The sequence below is a fragment of the Oncorhynchus gorbuscha genome, linkage group LG13, assembly GCF_021184085.1.
Source record: "Oncorhynchus gorbuscha isolate QuinsamMale2020 ecotype Even-year linkage group LG13, OgorEven_v1.0, whole genome shotgun sequence".
In the NCBI taxonomy this organism is placed as follows: Eukaryota; Metazoa; Chordata; class Actinopteri; order Salmoniformes; family Salmonidae; genus Oncorhynchus; species Oncorhynchus gorbuscha.
The window spans coordinates 78,674,619-78,695,844 of record NC_060185.1 but is presented as its reverse complement, the minus strand read 5'-3'; the positions used below and the strand labels follow the sequence as shown (position 1 = coordinate 78,695,844).

The window sequence follows — 21,226 nt, the reverse complement described above, 5'->3', positions numbered from 1 at the left end:
GCCTCGCATGGGCCGCAGTCGCTCCTTCAGCTCTGACACCTGGAGGCAGGCGGACGGAAACTGGTTGATGCAGGCTGTAAAGTAAACCCTTATATAGCTGTTGAACATATGGAGGTGGGAAGCTCATTTTAGCCACGTCCTCGTCATCAAACAAACTACAATGTACTGTATATAAATGGCTGTTGGTATGGCTGTTGTTGAACATATGGACAGAGAGAGCTAACATGGGCATAAACTACAAAAATAATTTACTTGAATATTAATTGCAGGTAAGAACTCATCTCTGCCACTCCATCTCCTCTCCCCCTTCCTCTTGGCTTGGCTGTGGGATATTGAATGCACATTGATAATTCTAATAGAATTGTTAACAGGCATTACCCAGAGATTGTGGTGAATAACTCCCTACTATCAACCAATCAGCATCCAGGATCCAAACAACCCGTTATATAATTAGAATCCAAAGTCCAACAATTTATGTAGCAATCCTGGACTTCCCAACAGCTGTTGGCATTAACTAGTGTTTATCTCCAGGTTTATTTGGTTTTCCTGTTCTCTGTGTAAGGCAAAGAAGAAGCAAAGAGCAGGCAATGATTATGAATTGCTTACGAAGAGAATACTTGTCTTCAATCAACTATGGATATCAGTATTTCTGAACAGCACTTTCATAATTGAGTTTGATTGGTACAGCAGCTTGTCTTTAATAGAGGGAGTTGACACAGGTGGTGTGTTGGCCTTCACAGCTGAATGGATCACGAGTCACACCACAGAACTGTCACTTTATAAATGAACAGTCAAGTCTCTCCATCCAACACAGTGCTGTCTGGATTGCCCAGTGGCGATTTTAGCATGTAAATCTTGGTGGGGCAAAAAAAATGGCAAATCAAATCAAATCCAAATTTATTTGTCACATACACATGGTTAGCAGATGTTAATGCGAGTGTAGAGAAATGCTTGTGCTTCTAGTTCCGACAATGCAGTAATAACCAACAAGTAATCTAGCTAACAATTCCAAAACTACTACCTTATAGACACAAGTGTAAGGGGATAAAGAATATGTACATAAAGATATATGAATGAGTGATGGTACAGAGCGGCATAGGCAAGATACAGTAGATGGTATTGAGTACAGTATATACATATGAGATGAGTATGTAAACAAAGTGGCGTAGTTAAAGTGGCTAGTGATACATGTATTACATAAAGATGCAGTAGATGATATAGAGTACAGTATATACATATACATATGAGATGAATAATGTAGGGTATGTAAACATTATATTAGGTAGCATTGTTTAAAGTGGCTAGTGATATATTTTACATGACTTCCCATCAATTCCCATTATTAAAGTGGCTGGAGTTGAGTCAGTGTGTTGGCAGCAGCCACTCAATGTTAGTGGTGGCTGTTTAACAGTCTGATGGCCTTGAGATAGAAGCTGTTTTTCAGTCTCTCGGTCCCAGCTTTGATGCACCTGTACTGACCTCGCCTTCTGGATGATAGCGGGGTGAACAGGCAGTGGCTCGGGTGGTTGTTGTCCTTGATGATCTTTATGTTCCCTCTGCTGTTTACTGAAGTCCACAATCATCTCCTAAGTTTTGTTGACGTTGAGTGTGAGGTTATTTTCTCGTCATTGTTGGTAATCAAGCCCACCACTGTTGTGTCGTCTGCAAACTTGATGATTGAGTTGGAGGCGTGCGTGGCCACGCAGTCGTGGGGCCCCAGTGTTGAGGATCAGCGGGGTGGAGATGTTGTTGCCTACCCTCACCACCTGGGGGCGGCCCGTCAGGAAGTCCAGTACCCAGTTGCACAGGGCGGGGTCGAGACCCAGGGTCTCGAGCTTGATGACGAGCTTGGAGGGCACTATGGTGTTAAATGCCGAGCTGTAGTCGATGAACAGCATTCTCACATAGGTATTCCTCTTGTCCAGATAGGTTAGGGAAGTGTGCAGTGTGGTTGAGATTGAATCGTCTGTGGACCTATTTGGGCGGTAAGCAAATTGGAGTGGGTCTAGGGTGTCAGGTAGGGTGGAGGTGATATGGTCCTTGACTAATCTCTCAAAGCACTTCATGATGACGGAAGTGAGTGCTACGGGGCGGTAGTCATTTAGCTCAGTTACCTTAGCTTTCTTGGGAACAGGAACAATGGTGGCCCTCTTGAAGCATGTGGGAACAACAGACTGGGAAAGGGATTGATTGAATATGTCCGTAAACACACCAGCCAGCTGGTCTGCGCATGCTCTGAGGGCGCGGCTGGGGATGCCGCAACTTGCGAGGGTTAACACGTTTAAATATTTTCCTCACGTCGGCTGCAATGAAGGAGAGTCCGCATGTTTTGGCCGTGTCAGTGGCACTGTATTGTCCTCAAAGCGGGCAAAAAGTTATTTAGTCTACCTGGGAGCAAGACATCCTGGTCCGTTGCGGGGCTGGTTTTCTTTTTGTAATCCATGATTGACTGTAGACCCTGCCACATACCTCTTGTGTCTGAGCCATTTAATTGAGATTCTACTTTGTCTCTATACTGACACTTAGCTTGTTAGATTGCCTTGCGGAGGTAATAGTTACACTGTTTGTATTCGGTCATGTTTCCGGTCACCTTGCCCTGATTAAAAGCAGTGGTTCGCGCTTTCAGTTTCACGCGAATGCTGCCATCAATCCACGGTTTCTGGTTTGGGAATGTTTTAATCATTGCTATGGGAACAACATCTTCAACGCACGTTCTAATGAACTCGCTCACCGAATCAGCGTATTCGTCAATGTTGTTGTTTGATGCAATACGAAACATATCCCAGTCCACGTGATGGAAGCAGTCTTGGAGTGTGGAATCAGATTGGTCGGACCAGCGTTGAACAGACCTAAGCGCAGGAGCTTCTTGTTTTAGTTTCTGTCTGTAAGCAGAGATCAACAAAATGGAATTGTGGTCAGCTTTTCCGAAAGGAGAGCGGGGCAGGGCCTTATATGCGTCGCGGAAGTTAAAATAGCAATGATCCAAGGTTTTTCCAGCCCTGGTTGCGCAATCGAAATGCTGATACAATTTAGGGAGTCTTGTTTTCAGATTATCCTTGTTAAAATCCCCAGCTACAATGAATGCAGCCTCAAGATATATGGATTCCAGTTTGCAAAGAGTCAAATAAAGTTCATTTAGAGCCATCGATGTGTCTGCTTGGGGGGGAATATATACGGCTGTGATTATAATCGAAGAGAATTCCCTTGGTAGATAATGCGGTCGACATTTGATTGTGAGGAATTCTAAATCAGGTGAACAGAAGGACTTGAGTTCCTGTATGTTGTTGTGACCACACCACATCTTGTTAACCATGAAGCATACGCCCCCGCCCCTCTCTTACCAGAAAGATGTTTGTTTCTGTCGGCGCGATGCGTGGAGAAACCAGCTGGCTGCACCGACTCCGATAGCATCTCTCCAGTGAGCCATGTTTCCGTGAAGCAAAGAACGTTACAGTCTCTGATGTCCCTCTGGAATGCTACCCTTGCTCGGATTTCATCAACCTTGTTGTCAAGAGACTGGACATTGGCGAGAAGTATGCTAGGGAGTGGTGCACGATGTGCCCGTCTCCGGAGTCTGACCAGAAGACCGCTTCATTTCCCCCTTTTACGAAGTTGTTTTTTGGGTCGCCGGCTGGGATCCATTCTGTTGTCCTGGGTGAAAGGTTGCGTGCCAGCAAAGCCACAACACAACACTAAACAATACATTAATTCCACTATAACAAACTGTTAGGGCCTACATAAAGCTGTGCCAACATCAGAGTCCCAACAGTAGTCCCAACACCTTTACCACTGCTACACCTGGCTATCAGCGGAGCCTTGTCTGGCAGCGAAACAGTTCATTATGCTTCATTTACTGCCTTTAAAAAACATATCTGATATGGATGACTTGCTTAAACAAGTGTGGTTTCTACTGACGATTGAGATGTACAAACTATGGCATAAGGGGATGACAAACGGATAATTGGCCATCTGTAATTTCGATTAAGACATTAATGAGCAAACTAGGACGAACGTAGTCAATGTAACTATTTGTTCAGCACTTTTGAAATGTACAGCGACAGAATTCAGATTATTGGGCAGATTATTAACATTAATTAAAATGACAATACAGACAGACAATGAGCACATGCAGAGCAGCACAGAATACAACAGGACAAGGAAACATATGACAACCAACCCTTAGCAGGCAGACAGACAAAAAGCAATCAAACAATACAACAGAAACATAACAAGGTATACAAAGCTCTCAAGCTATTTGGGGAAAAGTTCAGTTAATAGTTAGCTAATTTAAACCCCTTTCTCCCCTACAATGTTGCAACACGGGTGCAGGGGCTCCCAAATCAAAGTTCATGAAAGTGTATATATAAGTCGAGATTCAGGTTAGAGTTACTCACTTCACAGTGGAGACACTCAAACAGGTAAAATGTAATTACCTCAGCATTAGAGTACTAGAACATAAAATAATAACTCTGAATCTGAAGAGTGTTGTCTCTGGTTAATGCTGTATTGTATCTGTAGATATCTGAGGACAAAACACACCTTATCAGTCACACTGAAGGCCATTGAACCCAGTTGCCAGAGGTAAGTGCTTTCTCTCTCAAGTAAAATCTAGCCATTTAAAAAAAGAAAAATTATTCCAATTATATAATATAATTTATATTTGCATAACTTATACAAAATGGCTTTGGAGTATGATGACTCTACTTACTCTATCTAACTTCATCAAATATTTGACAAGCGTTGACAATTTATTTTTCCTTGTTTGACATAAAATACTGTAAAATCACCAGGAAATCAAAATTTAAATATATGACACCTGTTCATAAGTATTCCCACACATTAAAAAAATAATGTTTTAACTTTATTTAACTAGGCAAGTCAGTCAAGAACAAATTCTTATTTTCAATGACGGCCTAGTAACAGTGGGTTAACTGCCTGTTCAGGGGCAGAACGACAGAGTTGCACCTTGTCCGCTCAGGGGTTTGAACTTGCAACCTTCCAATTACTAGTCCAACAATCTAACCACTAGGCTACCCTACTTATATGTCATTGTATGACAATGTACTCAAGGTCTGAAATTATTCTGTTCTTCTGAAAATACTGTACTTTATCTGTTTGGGATGATTGCTGTCAATTTGCAGGGAAAAAAATATTTATTTTTCAGCCCCCTGACCATCTGAAAAATCGGACCATGGCTGAATGTAATTGGGGACCCCTAGCTTATGGTCTACACTGGTACAGTAATTAATAGTAATAGTAATAAACTTGTAATAGTCTAACTTACCCCTCCTGTTTCTCCATTTAGTTGATGCCATGGGGTTCCAGAGGGCTTTCCTGTTCCTGGTGTTGATGTGTGCCACAGTGATGGTACACAGTCAACCGGCCGACATCAGCCGTCGTTATACACACTTCCTCCGACAGCACGTCAAGGGGGATATGACAATACAGAAGTGTCAGGGTGTGATGGGCTACTTGGAGTTGACTGAGTCTGATAGCGCAAATTGCAAAGTAAAAAACACATTCATTAAAGCCAATTCAAATCAGGTCAGGGCCATTTGTACTGGGGGTGGCAAACCTATGGGCAACAGTCTGTTTGAAAGCTATAGTCGCTTCCCTGTAGTCATATGTAAGCACAAGTGTAAAAAGAAAACGCTATGTCAACACACTCATCCCCGATGTGAATATGAGGGTTCTTCGTCCACCAGGCAAGTTGTCATTGCTTGTGAACAAGAATGGCCAGTGCACTATGGCGACGATATACTTATTGTCTAATTTAGCATATTGCTATGAACTGGTTCTCTGAAATAAATAATAATATGCCTAATTTGACACCTGAATTACTGTATCCTGTTTTGTTTTTCACTATGATGACAACACATTACTGGGGATTTTGGACCAATCTTCCTAGTTGTATAAATTGATTAGTGTCCATTGATCTGGAAACAATTAATTATCTGAAAGAATGACCAAAATACGACTCAGGGTTTGATTAAATTTCAGTCAGTTTTAGTCTTTGAAGGGGGCATACATGATTGTTGGATATTTATGTCAAGGCTTGCTTAATTTATAGGCCATAGTCCCATATTACAGTAATGCTTAACTAGACAGTAAACAAATTAAGCTAATTTCCAAACAAAAGAACAGAAGTGTAACCATAACCTTTGAACGCTCTTGTTTTCTACCACGAACTGAAATAAAATTCCAGATTAGGTTTAAGTTTGTTTGATATAGATTTTTCACCAAATATCCTAATACTTTTTAGTTCGTAGGAAGAGAGGAAGATTTTGACTCTTTAGCACAACAGCTAGCAAGCAGTGAGGACGAGGGGAGAGCTGACGAGAACGAGGCGGCAGATCAAAGACCCGTGGAGCCGGAGGTAAAGAGAATGGCTAGCATCGGGAAAATAGATGTGTTTGATGACACGCAAGAAAACTGGGCAACTTACATTGAACGACTGGAACAGTACTTCATTGCAAACGACATTGCTGATAACAAGAGAGTGCCAGCGTTGTTGAGTTTAATTGGCCCAAAAACATACAGTTTGCTAAGAGATCTGACTGCCCCTCTGAAGCCCTCAAATAAAACATTCACAGAGATTGTGGAGATATTGCAAAATCACCTATCACCTAAACCACTCCTCATCGCGGAACGTTTTCGTTTCCACAAGAGAGATCAGAATGAGGGGAGGGTGTTAATACATATGTAGCAGTGTTGAAGAAACTGTCTGAACATTGCCAGTTGAGAGAGAACCTAAATGACACATTAAGGGATAGATTTGTTTGTGGACTGAAACATGAACACATTCAAAAACGTTTGCTCACAGAATCAGAGCTCACATTTGCAAAGGCTGTTGAAATTGCTGTGGCTATGGAAATCGCGAATAAAGATACTTTTGAGTTGCAAAGTAAAAGAAGTACCGACCTGTCACAAATTTCCCTGCACAAGTTTTCACGCAGTCGACAACGCCCCCGTGTGGCCGAAAAATGCAACAGGTGTGACAGAGATGGTCACAGAGCAGAGGACTGCCGTTTCAAAGACGAAATTTGTCACAAATGCAATAGAAGGGGGCACATTCAAAGAGCATGCAAAGCCAAATTCAGTCACAACAGGAAAACTGAGAAAATTAAAGGGTCTGTGAATGCACTAGCAGGGAACAGTGGCAGTGATTCAGATGAACGATTAATTGGTACAATGGAGTTAAACACAGTGACTTCTCCCAGCAGTAGCATAATATGGGTGACACCAGATATCGAAGGCAAACCCCTCAAAATGGAGCTGGACACAGGATCTGCTGTGTCTATTATTTCCACTACTGTCTACAATGAGCACTTTAAGGCTATCAAGCTGAAGAACACAAATGTGTTGATGAAGACATACTCAGGAGAGAGATTGAGCCCAATGGGGGCGTTGCAGGTCAGAGTGCATTATGGGGGGCAAACACAGCAGTTACAGCTGTATGTGGTGCCTGGAATTGGCCCCCCATTATTTGGCAGGGAATGGCTTTCAAAAATAAAGCTGAATTGGTGTGACTTGAAAATGCTCCACACGTTCCAGTCCAAAGAGAAAGGCACAGACCAAACACTGGAACACTTGCGGAATAAATACAATACAGTTTTCAGTGATCAGATGGGAACAGTAAAAGGCTTCACAGCAAAACGTGTACTAAGAGATGATGCAACCCCAAAATTCTGCAAAGCCAGATCTGTTCCATACTCCCTGAGACCAAAGGTGGAAGCGGAAATCGATCGCTTGCAGGATACAGGGATCCTGACGAAAGTGGACAGAAGCGAATGGGCCACACCCATAGTTCCTATTGTGAAGAAAGACGGGTCTGTTAGAATGTGTGGGGACTTCAAGGTAACTGTGAATCCAATGTTGCATGTGGACCAATACCCCCTACCACGCCTGGATGACATCTTTGCTGCACTAGCTGGTGGGAAACACTTCAGTAAAATCGATCTGAAACAGGCTTACCTGCAGCTACCGGTTGAAGAGAGTTCCAAACAGTACCTGACAATAAACACACACAAAGGGCTATACAGGTATAACCGCCTGGTGTTTGGCATTGCATCAGCCCCAGCCATTTGGCAACGAACTATTGACCAGATTTTGCAAGGAATCCCAGGAACCCAGTGTATCCTGGATGACATGATCATAACAGGACGCACCGACAAAGAGCACCTGGCTAACCTGGAAGAGGTCCTGAAAAGACTGAAAGAGTATGGTCTACAGGCAAACTTAAAGAAGTGTGAGTTCTTCAAAGACAAGATTGTCTTCTGTGGAAATTGAGATTGACTGTAATGGATTGCACAAAACACAGGACAAAATCGAGGCAGTGGTACAGGCACCACGACCACAAAATATCACAGAAGTGAGATCTTTCACGGGACTGATCAATTACTACAGAAGATTCCTCCCAAACCTTTCAGCAGTACTCCAGCCTCTAAATCAGCTCCTGGAAAAGAATAGGACATGGCGGTGGACAGAGCAATGTGAAAATGCATTTCTGGAGGCAAAACGGCTCATAACATCTGAACAGGTCCTGATGCATTACGACCCTGAAATGCCAGTGAAGTTGGCTTGTGATGCGTCCCCTTATGGATTAGGGGCAGTCCTTTCACACACACTGAAAGATGGGTCAGAGAGGCCAGTTGCATTTGCGTCACGAACATTGAATGATGCAGAGAAAAACTACTCACAAATCGACAAAGAAGCACTGGCACTAGTGTGGGGCGTCAAGAAATTCCACGCATACCTATATGGCAAGCGTTTCACACTGGTTACAGATCACCAGCCGTTGCTTTCCATTTTCAGTCCAAAGAAAGGCATTCCGGCAATGACAGCAGCCAGGTTACAGCGATATGCCCTGTTCCTTGCCAGTCATATGTATGACATTGAGTTTAAGCCGTCATCCCTCCACAAAAATGCAGATGGATTATCCAGACTGCCATGTACAAGAGAAAGGCAAAGGAGGGTGGATGCAGTGGACATGTTCCATACCGCTCAGCTCGAGGCACTACCGGTCACAAGCACAGTTATCAAACATGAGACAAGGAAAGATGTGACCTTGTCAAAAGTGTACACCTACACCATGTCAGGATGGCCAGCTACTGGCAGAAAGGAGCTGACTCCGTATTTCCAGCGGAGAAACGAAATTACAACGTTCCAGGGATGTTTGATGTGGGGAATGAGAGTCATGATACCCCAGAAATGCCAACATCGAGTCTTGCAGCAACTACATGAAGGTCATGTTGGAATTGTCAAAATGAAGCTGCTCGCAAGGAGCCACTTCTGGTGGCCAGGTCTGGACCAACAGATAGAAAATATGGCAAAGAACTGTAGTGGATGTTTGGAAACCCTTCACATGCCTGCTCCTGTCCCAGTCCACCCATGGGAATGGCCCGCAGAGCCATGGCAGAGAATTCATGTGGACTACGCTGGTCCTTTTGAAAAGCACATGTTTCTGGTTATAGTGGATGCCCATTCCAAATGGCCAGAGGTGTTTTGCACTGACTCCTCCACCTCAGCTCAGACGATAGAGTGTCTCAGAACAACGTTTGCACGCTTCGGTTTGCCACTGCAGCTGGTAAGTGACAACGCGCAAGTTTTTGTAAGTGACGAGTTTACAAGATTCATGTCAGTAAATGGAATCAAACACTCAACTTCAGCTCCGTACCACCCTGCCACCAATGGGCTGGCAGAACGCTTTGTGCAAACTCTAAAGCAAGGACTCCGTGCAGCAAAACGAGACAAAGGGACTTTGCAAACAAAACTGGCCAAGTTCCTGGCCTCCTACCGAAACACCCCACATGCCACAACAAATGAAAGCCCAGCCGCACTGATGTTCGGGAGGCCTCTCCGCACACAGCTGGACATCATGAAGCCAAACAGGCGTAATGAAGTGCTGAACAAACAAGCCAAGATGCTCTCCGGTGGCCGGGAGCGCCATTTCCAAACAGGACAGGAAGTGATGGTGCGAGACTACAGAAGAGGAGGGAAATGGACAAGAGGGACCGTACACACACAAAACGGGACCCAGAACTTACCAGGTTCAAGTGAGCCCAGACATAATGTGGCGGCGTCACATTAACCAAATGCATTCCACGGAAAACAGCACAACAATCGAGAGAGAACAGGCACAGAGAGCTCCCGAGAGTGACACACAAGGAACTGTAGAGGACGGTGGGGCAGTAGAGAGACCCCAGGCTGAAAGAAGGGAACGTGTTGATGAAGGTGCTGCTATAGCAGACGCTATAATGGAACAAGCACACACTGAGGATGTTCAGGAGCCTCCAGACAATCTGAGGCGCTACCCAGAACGAAGGCACCGTCCACCAGACAGACTAGACTTATAAACAAACAAACAAAAACTAACTGTTCAAGTTCAAATTAAAAGATGCAAAATAACTACAACAAGTTCTGGGAAATGTTTCAGTTGTGGTTTGGTAAAAGTAACTCTGATTGTATAAGAGAAGGAATGTTATGTTCTGTTAATTACTGATGTCCCCTTTAAGGATGAAGCGCCCTTGGTCATGCGCAGTATTGTTCTATGTTATTCTGGTACTAACCTGTTTGAGTAAATGTGAAGCTCCAGTTCAATTGCTTGTATTCAGAGTCTTTCTTATTACATAAATAAGTACTAAGTGTTAAGACACTACAATCCTAATACTTTTTAAATGTTTTATTATTAACCAAAAAAACAGCTTGAAATACTGTATAGAGAATTGCTAACAAGATGTCTCACAATTTGGTTTCATAAAGTTAGAAAGTCACATGCATACCATAAAATATAGTTAAAATGTTTGAGCCAAACAGTATATTCAACCAGAGGAAATCCCATTGTTTACATACAGATTTCAGTGGGCTTTGTGTGTGGCGCTCCCACAAAGCGGTTGCTTAATTTTCATGTGTATTTCTGCTGTCATTCCAGGTTCAAGTTTGACATGACTAAATTAGCTGAAGTTGGCTAGCTATAGCTATCAAGTTACAATAATGTTATCCAGACTCTATAGCAAGCTTTTTATGTAGAAAGGACGATCAGTCCTTTCGCAACTAAGGAAAAATAATATGACTGGAGGTGTGTTCGTAAATTCAATCAGGAGTGCGAGGGTGCACTCAGAGTGCGCTCTGTGCATTCGTAAATTCAGAGTGTTGTCAGATTGTCCTTTCTTAAATTCAGAGCGGATCGCTCTCTGAGAGTTCAGAGCGCTCACTGACTCTCTGGCTGAAGAGTAGGGTTGATAGGAGCGTTCTGACAGTCAAGCACCCAAGCTAACTGGCTAAAGTTGGCTAGCTTGCTAGGTACTTCCAGACACAACTGGTTAGAACTGGTTAGGGTGTTTCCATGTTATCCAGAACTGTTATGCAGGTGAATGAGGACCCAAAAGCGACTTGGCGAAAACAGAGTCTTTAATCCAGTAAAGTAAAAATACAATCATAAAGCACAATTTCCACTCGTAATGACGAGAACAGACTGGAGACTCGATCTTGAACTGCAGGTTGCCTCGGGAAGGCACTTGAACGTAGCAGACTCAGACACCTGCTCACCACGCAGCATCTGAGGGAAACACGACACGACAGGGCGATACACAGACAGCACGGTGAACAATAGACAAGGATCCGACAGGGCAGAAACGGAAAACAAGGGGAGAAATAGGGACTCTAATCAGGGGAAAAGATAGGGAACAGGTGTGGGAAGACTAAATGATTGATTAGGGGAATAGGAACAGCTGGGAGCAGGAACGGAGCGATAGAGAGAAGAGAGAGGGAGGAAGAGAGAAAAAAGGGGAACGAACCTAAAAAGACCAGCAGGGGGAAAACGAACAGAGGGAAAAGCAAAATGACAAGACAAAATAAGACAAAACATGACACAGAACATTAGTTTCCTGAGGGGGAATAGACTCTTCATGACTGTCTTGGTGTGTTTGGCTCACATCAACACCATTATCCCAGAAACCTGTAGCTCAGTTGGTAGAGCATGGCGCTTGTAACGCCAGGGTAGTGGGTTCGATCCCCCGGGACCACCCATACGTAGAATGTATGCACACATGACTGTAAGTCGCTTTGGATAAAAGCGTCTGCTAAATGGCATATATTATTATTATTATTATTAAACCCTAGACCCACTCCAATTTGCATACCGCCCAAACAGATCCACAGATGATGCAATCTCTTTTGCACTCCACACTGCCCTTTTCCACCTGGACAAAAGGAACACTTATGTGAGAATGCTATTCATTGACTACAGCTCAGCATTCAACACCATATTACCCTCAAAGCTCATTGCTAAGCTAAGGATCCTGGGGCTAAACACCTCCCTCCAACTGGATCCTGGACTTCCTGACAGGCCGCCCCCAGGTGATGAGGGTAGGTCCAGTTGAAGTCGGAAGTTTACATACACCTTCGCCAAATACATTTAAACTCAGTTTTTCACAATTCCTGACATTTAATCCTAGTAAAAATCCCTGTTTTAGGCCAGTTAGGGTCACCACTTTATTTTAAGAATGTGAAATAATAATAGTAGAAAGAATTATTTATTTCAGCTTTTATTTCTTTCATCACATTCCCAGAAGGTAATTAGTATTTGGTAGGATTGCCTTGAAATTGTTTAACTTGGGTCAAATGTTTCGTGTAGACTTCCACAAGCTTCCCAAAATAAGTTGGGTGAATTTTGGCCCATTCCTCCTGACAGAGCTGGTGTAACTGAGTCAGGTTTGTAGGCCTCCTTGCTCGCACACGCTTTTTCAGTTCTGCCCACAAATTTTCTATAGGATTGAGGTCAGGGCTTTGTGATGGCCACTCCAATACCTTGACTTTGTTGTCCTTAAGCCATTTTGTCACAACTTTGGAAATATGCTTGGGGTCATTGTCCATTTGGAAGACCCATTTGCGACCAAGATTTAACTTCCTGACTGAAGTCTTGAGATGTTGCTTCAATATATCCACATAATTTTCTATTCTCATGATGCCATCTATTTTGTGAAATGCACCAGTCCCTCCTGCAGCAAAGCACCCCCATAACATGATGCTGCCACCCCTGTGCTTCACGGTTGGGATGGTGTACTTCGGCTTGCAAGCCTCCCCCCTTTTTCCTCCAAACATAGCAATGGTCATTATGGCCAAACAGTTCTATTATTATTTCATCAGACCAGAGGACATTTCTCCAAAAAGTACAATAGTTGTCCCCATGTGCAGTTGCAAACCGTAGTCTGGCTTTTTTTTATGGTGGTTTTGGAGCAGTGGCTTCTTCCTTGCTGAGTGGCCTTTTAGGTTATGTCGATGTAGGACTCGTTTAACTGTTGTAACGGTTTTGACTTGAGGTTATTATTTATAGGGGTGCCAGGTAGGTTGTGCCTACCAGAGAAAACATTAGTTTCTCCTTTTAGTTTGGGTGGGAATGAGTCCCATCTGGTCCGTCAAGTCTACACCAATACAAAGGACGTATGTAAAAGTCAGGATGGAAATAAACTTTTCATAAACCCTTAAAACATTGAAAAGAACTTCAAAAACAATTATATTCTGTTGCGTGGGTTGTATTAGCAACAACAATGATTACACACATATATAATAATATCACAATGAGTTCTGGTTCCTCCAGAAATGTCCTGTACCTCGGGCCTAAAAAGAGTCCTGCCCGGTAAAGGAGTTCAGTGAACTCAAGTGACTTTTGTCACGCGATGTTTGTCCGTTCGTTCCGTGTAGCGTAAACCCAGTATTAAACATACAATCAATATAACAATTACTTTACCACAGAACCTTAAAGCGGATCAACTCTTAATTAAGTCCTCAACTACCACTAACTACACAAATCACAGTATACATCACATCCAAACAAATGAAATACCGTATACAAAAAGGTGGTAGTCAGTCGGTCAGTCAGACAATCCAATCCGCCAATAGATCTCCAGCGGAGAAAGGCCACGAAGAACGGAGAGGTGTAGTCCAGGGACGCAAAGAGTGGATCCGATCCTGGGTAAACTCTCTTAGGCTACAAAACACACGTTTAACGGCAACAAAACAAACGGAATAGAGAAGCTTCGGAACTGAGGGTTGAACACATCCTCATGCACGTCTCCATCACAAACCCCCTTTCGTGCAGCTGATGCTGGCTATTTAATTGGGAATTAAAGGGAAAGCGCCCTATTGGAAGGAGCTGCACTGAGACGGTTCAGAAAAATTCAGGGCCGTCACACACCCCCTCCCCTGGAAAAAGCCGACCATTGCCCTGGAAGGCACATCTTGGTCGGGGAAACCGAGAAAGGTCTCCTCATCACTTTCCTCTACAAAAAGATTCATTACTTTTTGGAGCTCACGCTCCTCAGCTGAGGAGTCACAGGCCTTAAGGTGCGAGACTTCTGGGTCTGGGAATCCGAGAAAAGTATCCTCACTATCCTCTTCAAAGATATCCAGGACCTTGCGGCGCTCAATCGCCTCCAATTCCTCAGCCGAGGGGTAACAGGCCTTAAGGCGTGAGACATGGACGATGCGCATATCTTCACCTGTGTCCTCTTTCACCACTCGGTAGTTCAAAGGGCCCATCTGCTCCACAATCCTATATGGTCCTTGCCATTTAGGAGCGAGCTTGGCCGAGAAGAATTGTTCAGCTTTCGAGTAAGGATGAGAGCGAAGCCACACCCGATCACGAAGCTGGAACTGCATGTCTCGTCTGTTCTTATCATAATTTCTCTTCTGCTTGAGTCGAGCCTGGATCATGTTCTTTGAGACAAGAGCTCTCAAGTCATGGAGATGGCCTACCTGGTCATAGCAAGCAGCGTCTGGAGTAAGCTGCTGGGGCTGTAGCACCATATCCAAGGGTCCTCGGAGAGGACGACTTAGGTTCAGCTCTGCAGGTGTGACTCCAGTGGACTCTTGCACAGCAGAATTCAGGGCAAATCGAAACTCATGAAGGTGCTTGTCCCAGTGTTTGTGCTGGGTCCCTACATAGGAAGCAATCATTGTCTTCAAGGTTCGATTTACTCTCTCAGTGAGATTGGTCTGTGGGTGATAGGCCGTGGTCAACTTCTGCCTCAGGTTCCATCTTTGGCAGGTCTCCTCAAAGAGATCAGAGACAAATTGGGAACCTCGATCAGACAGGATGTAATCAGGCACTCCCCAGCGAGTCAGGATCTCTTTCGTAAGGATGTTAGAGACGGTCCTTGCTGTGGCCTGACGCAGGGAAAAGAGTTCCACCCACTTTGAATAGTAATCAACAAAAACAAGTATGTACACATTCTGATTGGAGCTTCTAGGAAATGGACCCATCAAATCCACTCCTAACATTTCCCAAGGTCGGGTAACCACCGTTTGCTGCAACTTGCCAGCAGGCTTTCTACCTTCTGGTTTGTACATTTGACAAACCTGACAATTTCGGATGTGTGACTTCACATCCATGCTCAGATGTGGCCAGTAGAGTAACGCTTGCAACCGCTTGTAGGTTTTGAACCTGCCCAAATGACCAGCTAATGGGTCTTCATGGAAATGTTGAAGCAGTTGTAGGCGTAGAGTGTCCGGTATGTACATTTGGTAGAGTGTTCTGTGAGGTAGTTGTACGACTCGGTAGACTTTATCTTCAATGATGGTCAGCTTTGTGGTAGGATTGACCATCTTTTCTCCATCTTCCAGGATAGTCTGGTACAAAGCCTGTACTTCTGGATCATCCTGTTGAGCTTTCCATATTGCCTCAGAGATGGGAAAGTCTGTTTTGGGCGAGTCTCGACTGCTTGACAGGACAGTAGCACATGTAAGATCAGGGCCACCGTTATCACAAGTAGGAGCTCTGGACAAGGCATCTGGAACAGTGTTGTATTTTCCTTTCCTGTATTCCACTGCAAATGTGAACTCTTGCAACCGTAGAGCCCATCTTATGAGTCTGGTGCTTGGTTTGTTGGTCTTGAACACCCACACAAGGGAGGAATGGTCAGTGACCACAGTGAAGTGTCTTCCCTCCAAGTAGTACCTCCACTTTTCCAAAGCCCAGACCACTGCAAGGCACTCTTGCTCTGTTGTGGAGTAGTTCCGTTCTGCTCCATTCAATGTCCGACTGGCGAACGCTAGCACTTCTTCAGTGCCAAGTCCAGTCTGTTGGACTAGGACAGCACCAAGTCCAACATCACTTGCATCAGTGTAAACAACAAAAGGGCAATCAAAGTTGGGATGACCTAAAATGGGAGGTGTGACGAGATGTCGTTTCAGGGTTTCAAAGGAAGTCTGGCACTCTGCCGTCCATTGGAATTTCGCTCCTTTTCGCTTCATCGCGTTGAGGGTTCTGCCACCTGGGAGAAGTTCGACACAAACCGATGGTACCATCCAGCCATACCAAGGAACCGTTGAAGGGCCTTGAGTGTGGTTGGCACAGGGAAGTCTTGTACAGCCTTTGTCTTTTCAGGATCCACATGAATGCCGTCAAAAGACACAATATGGCCAAGGAACTTCAGGGAGGTTTGGCAGAAGTTGCTCTTCTTCATATTTAAGGTCAGACCAGCTTCTCTTAGCTTGTCCAACACTGCTTGAAGATCTTGAAAGTGTCTTTCTCTGTTCTGAGAGTAGATAATTATATCGTCCAGGTAGACAAAACAGATCTTCCCTTTGAGCTCACCTAACGCAATCTCCATGAGTCTTTGGAAAGTGGCAGGGGCATTCTTTAATCCAAAGGGCATCACCTTAAAGGAAAACAAGCCCTCGGCACAGACAAACGCAGTCTTGTCCTTGCTTTCCTGGTCCATCTCAACCTGCCAATAACCACTATTGAGGTCAAGGGTAGTGAACACAACAGCGCCAGACAATGACTCCAGGATCTCATGGATGGTGGGAAGAGGATAGGCATCAGTCTGGGAAACATTGTTGGTCTTCCTATAGTCCACACAAAATCTAAGACCACCAGTCTTTTTTGGGATGAGGACAACAGGAGCAGCCCAGGGAGAGGAGGAACGTTCTATTATATCTTGGGTTAACATATCATTTATGAGTCCCTTTTGGATGATTAGCTTCGCTGGGGACAAACGATATGGCTTTTGCTTGATCGGCATTTCCTGTGTAAGGAATATTTTGTGCTTCAGGAGCCTGGTGCGTCCCAGCTTTGAAGTACATACATCAGCATTATTCTGCAGCTGTTCCAACAGCCTTAACTCCTCTGGCTGTTCCAGCTGAGCTCTTCTCACAGCCTGTAAAAGGAGATCGTCAGAAGGATTATCGAGGGTTAGTGGTACCGGAGCAATGGCAGAGAAGACTGCCACATTTGAACCCCAATCATGTAACTTCATAGCTTCTGATTGGAAGAAATGCTTCTCACTCGGATTGTATGGAAACCAGTAGCAATTGTGTGCGATATCAATCTGGACACCACTGAAGTACATGAAATCAATTCCCAACACGACAGGAAAAGCAAGGTTCCTGGTTTGTAGGATAACAGAAGGAATCATATAGGAGCGGTTACACAGGCAGAACTCTACCTCACTCCATCCAAGGGGTCGTCTAGCCTCACCATCAGCCAGATAGAGTGGACCTTCTGTCCACGGCTTCAAGTTGTATTGTGGACCGTTAACCTCCTTCCACAGTTTCTCATTGAGCAGTGTGTAGGATGACCCGGTATCCAAGATGGCTCTTCCTGTCCATGGGCCTATGGACAGGGGTAACACCAGTTGGTGCGGTATTAACTGAAAGGAAGGGGATGTCGATGGGGGGGCGTAGGCAGTGACTCTTGGGGTTTCAGCTCTGGTTAAAGCACCCAGAGAAGGATGGTCATTGCTGCGAAGAGAGTTAGGTGTGTTGGCCTGTTGTGATTTGTGGTTTCTGGAAGGGTTTACTTGATACGGTCTTGGACATGTAGCTGAAGAATGTCCCTTTTGGCTACATCTCCAACAAAACATGAGAGGGGTCTTAGCTGGAGACTCTGGCTGTTGTTGAGGGTCTGTCTTGGGTAACTGTTTGGGTGTCGGTTTCTTTCTCTGGTCATATTGCTGTTGGCATTCTCTGTCCTTCTCAAACTGCTGTCCCAAGCGAACCAGTCCATCGACAGTGATGACTGTAGCATTGCCTTGTCTTGGCTGTTCAGAGGTGCCAGCTTGGCCCTCAGTGGTCTGAACAGAAGTGGACACCAGAGAAACTCTGTGTAAGGAGTTGTGCCTAATGGAGGCCATGTCCACAGACACGTCATCCAACATTTTAACACAATTAGAGAGTTCTCTCTGCAAGTGGCCTACAGTGTTAACCATGGGAGAAAAAACAGAATTAACGTCCTTGAGGACCTCAGTGTGGTGATGTTGCAGGCGCCATTGGAGAGTGGCAGTGAGTTGGTTTCGTTGGTAGTCAAACTGCCTGTCCAGGGCACCAGTAATTTCCCGTCTTCCACTCTCACTGAGCTCTGTCAGCGTGCGGGTTAGAGTGCTCAGTGAGTTTCTGAATTCCATGGCACTCTGTTGTTGCTCTTCCCTCAGACATTTGAAATTATGGTGGATAAGAGTTTGGAGATGTTGTTGAGTCCGACGAATATCAAGGATGTCACCTTGAAGTTGTAAGACTACAACCTCTGGAGATAAACCAGACAATGGAGGAAGGTTGGGTGTCAGAGGGAGGGCTAGCTCAGTACTTCCACACAGATCCATGTCAATAAGTGAGTAACTGGTTAGACCTCCTGTGGCCTGTGGCTCAGGCCGGGCATTCAGATTCCCAGGGCTCTGGCCCAAAGCAACTCCATTATCTCCATTCACATTATGATTTGCGTTGTCAGCTTGATGGTCAGAATGGCCCTGTGTATTCCCATTGACAGGTATGACATGGATGAGCACATTATCTTGGGGTGAATCCATTGTTTTAATTCCACACAAAATATTTGCTTTGGTTATTTCTCAATGTTGAGCTGTCCCATCTGGGGTGCCATTTTTTATGTAACGGTTTTGACTTGAGGTTATTATTTATAGGGGTGCCAGGTAGGTTGTGCCTACCAGAGAAAACATTAGTTTCTCCTTTTAGTTTGGGTGGGAATGAGTCCCATCTGGTCCGTCAAGTCTACACCAATACAAAGGACGTATGTAAAAGTCAGGATGGAAATAAACTTTTCATAAACCCTTAAAACATTGAAAAGAACTTCAAAAACAATTATATTCTGTTGCGTGGGTTGTATTAGCAACAACAATGATTACACACATATATAATAATATCACAATGAGTTCTGGTTCCTCCAGAAATGTCCTGTACCTCGGGCCTAAAAAGAGTCCTGCCCGGTAAAGGAGTTCAGTGAACTCAAGTGACTTTTGTCACGCGATGTTTGTCCGTTCGTTCCGTGTAGCGTAAACCCAGTATTAAACATACAATCAATATAACAATTACTTTACCACAGAACCTTAAAGCGGATCAACTCTTAATTAAGTCCTCAACTACCACTAACTACACAAATCACAGTATACATCACATCCAAACAAATGAAATACCGTATACAAAAAGGTGGTAGTCAGTCGGTCAGTCAGACAATCCAATCCGCCAATAGATCTCCAGCGGAGAAAGGCCACGAAGAACGGAGAGGTGTAGTCCAGGGACGCAAAGAGTGGATCCGATCCTGGGTAAACTCTCTTAGGCTACAAAACACACGTTTAACGGCAACAAAACAAACGGAATAGAGAAGCTTCGGAACTGAGGGTTGAACACATCCTCATGCACGTCTCCATCACAAACCCCCTTTCGTGCAGCTGATGCTGGCTATTTAATTGGGAATTAAAGGGAAAGCGCCCTATTGGAAGGAGCTGCACTGAGACGGTTCAGAAAAATTCAGGGCCGTCACTGTAAAGAATTGCTATTCTCTTATGCAAGTGATCAGCCTACTGCTAAATGCATGGCTACAACTCACAGTAAAGGATGTGGGGCCCCCTACAGGATAACTCACGCACACACACCCCCATCCAGCACACACACAGTCCCCTTTAGCTGAACGGATGTGACGGCGGGATTCGAGAGTGACGGACGGCCCAGCTGAGCCAATGGCGGAAGACTACAGACGGACGGCCCAGCTGAGCCAATGGCGGAAGACTACAGACGGACGGCCCAGCTGAACCAATCAAAAGATCCGATCTCCCAGGATCAACCTACTTTCTGTTTTGTATAAATTGTATTGTAACGGTTCACTCTTTCTCTTTTTCCTGCTGTTCTGTGCGAGCGAATGGGAGAGCCGTATATACGTGTACCAGATATTCTCACTCTGAATAAATCTGTCGCTTGTCGTACAATCTACCACCTTGTCTGAATCGATCCTTAACCGGCTCACCCTTCTACATATCCTTTTATCAACAGAATTTGGTAGCAGAGGATGGTTTAATAACGGTCCGGTCGAAGAGAGTTGATTGGGTGTGAGAAGGAGAGTGACGGAAGGACGGTTCCAAAAAGACGGGTGAAAGAAATTGGGGAGGACAATAATTCTGCTCAACTCGGGAAACTGATCTAAAAGGTGCACCATAAATAAGGTAAGCAAAACCTGTTAAATCAAACTTTGCATATTGTCGTATAGTCTGTCTAAATTTTGATCAGTATTTCCGAGTAAGTATGAATTCTTGTGTAAATTTATAATTTGCTGACAAGTTGAAAGTACAGTGAAGTGAACATATGTGGTACAAACCGGCGACGGCCGGGTGATTAAATCATTGATGAGATATCAGTAAGGGGTAGTTAATTACTATTCATTAAATCTGGCGTCGAGGGGATAAATTGTAATTTTGTCCCGTGACCCGGTCAGCACAGTCTGATAGCTTTCAATGATGAGGTATCACTTTTGAGGCCTGGATTAGTTCCGATAGGGGTCAATAACAGATCAGTAAGTGAATAGTTAATTACTATTCATTAAACCTGGCGCCGAGGGGACAAATTGTAATTTTGTACCGAGACTCGGTCGAAGTCCAGTCTGATGGTGTTGATTGATAGGGGTCGGACACGGACATGGATTTGGATAAGATAAGTTCCGATAGGGGTTAATAACATGTCAGTAAGTGAATAGTTAATTACTATTCATTAAACCTGGCGCCGAGGGGACAAATTGTAATTTTGTTCCGAGACTCGGTCGAAGTCCAGTCTGATGGTGTTGATTGATAGGGGTCGGACATGGATTTGGATTCAGCACGGTAGAGATTAGGGATAAAAATCAGTAAGGGGATAGTTAATTACTATTCATTAAACCTGGCGCCGATAGGGGAAAAGATTGGCAACTTTGTCCCGCGACTCGGTCGAAGTCCAGTCTGATAAGTAGTCC

At 44.4% G+C, this 21,226-nt stretch overlaps 1 protein-coding gene across 1 annotated transcript; it reads left to right on the top strand.

The window, feature by feature from the left end:
• The first annotated feature begins 4,324 nt into the window (after positions 1–4,324).
• LOC123993571 (ribonuclease-like 3) lies at positions 4,325–5,837 on the top strand. The gene is made up of 3 exons (XM_046295874.1): positions 4,325–4,418; positions 4,519–4,581; positions 5,306–5,837. The coding sequence occupies exon 3, from the start codon at positions 5,314–5,316 to the stop codon at positions 5,770–5,772; it is 459 nt and encodes a 152-aa protein (XP_046151830.1). The 5' UTR covers positions 4,325–4,418; positions 4,519–4,581; positions 5,306–5,313; the 3' UTR covers positions 5,773–5,837.
• The last annotated feature ends 15,389 nt before the right edge of the window (positions 5,838–21,226 follow it).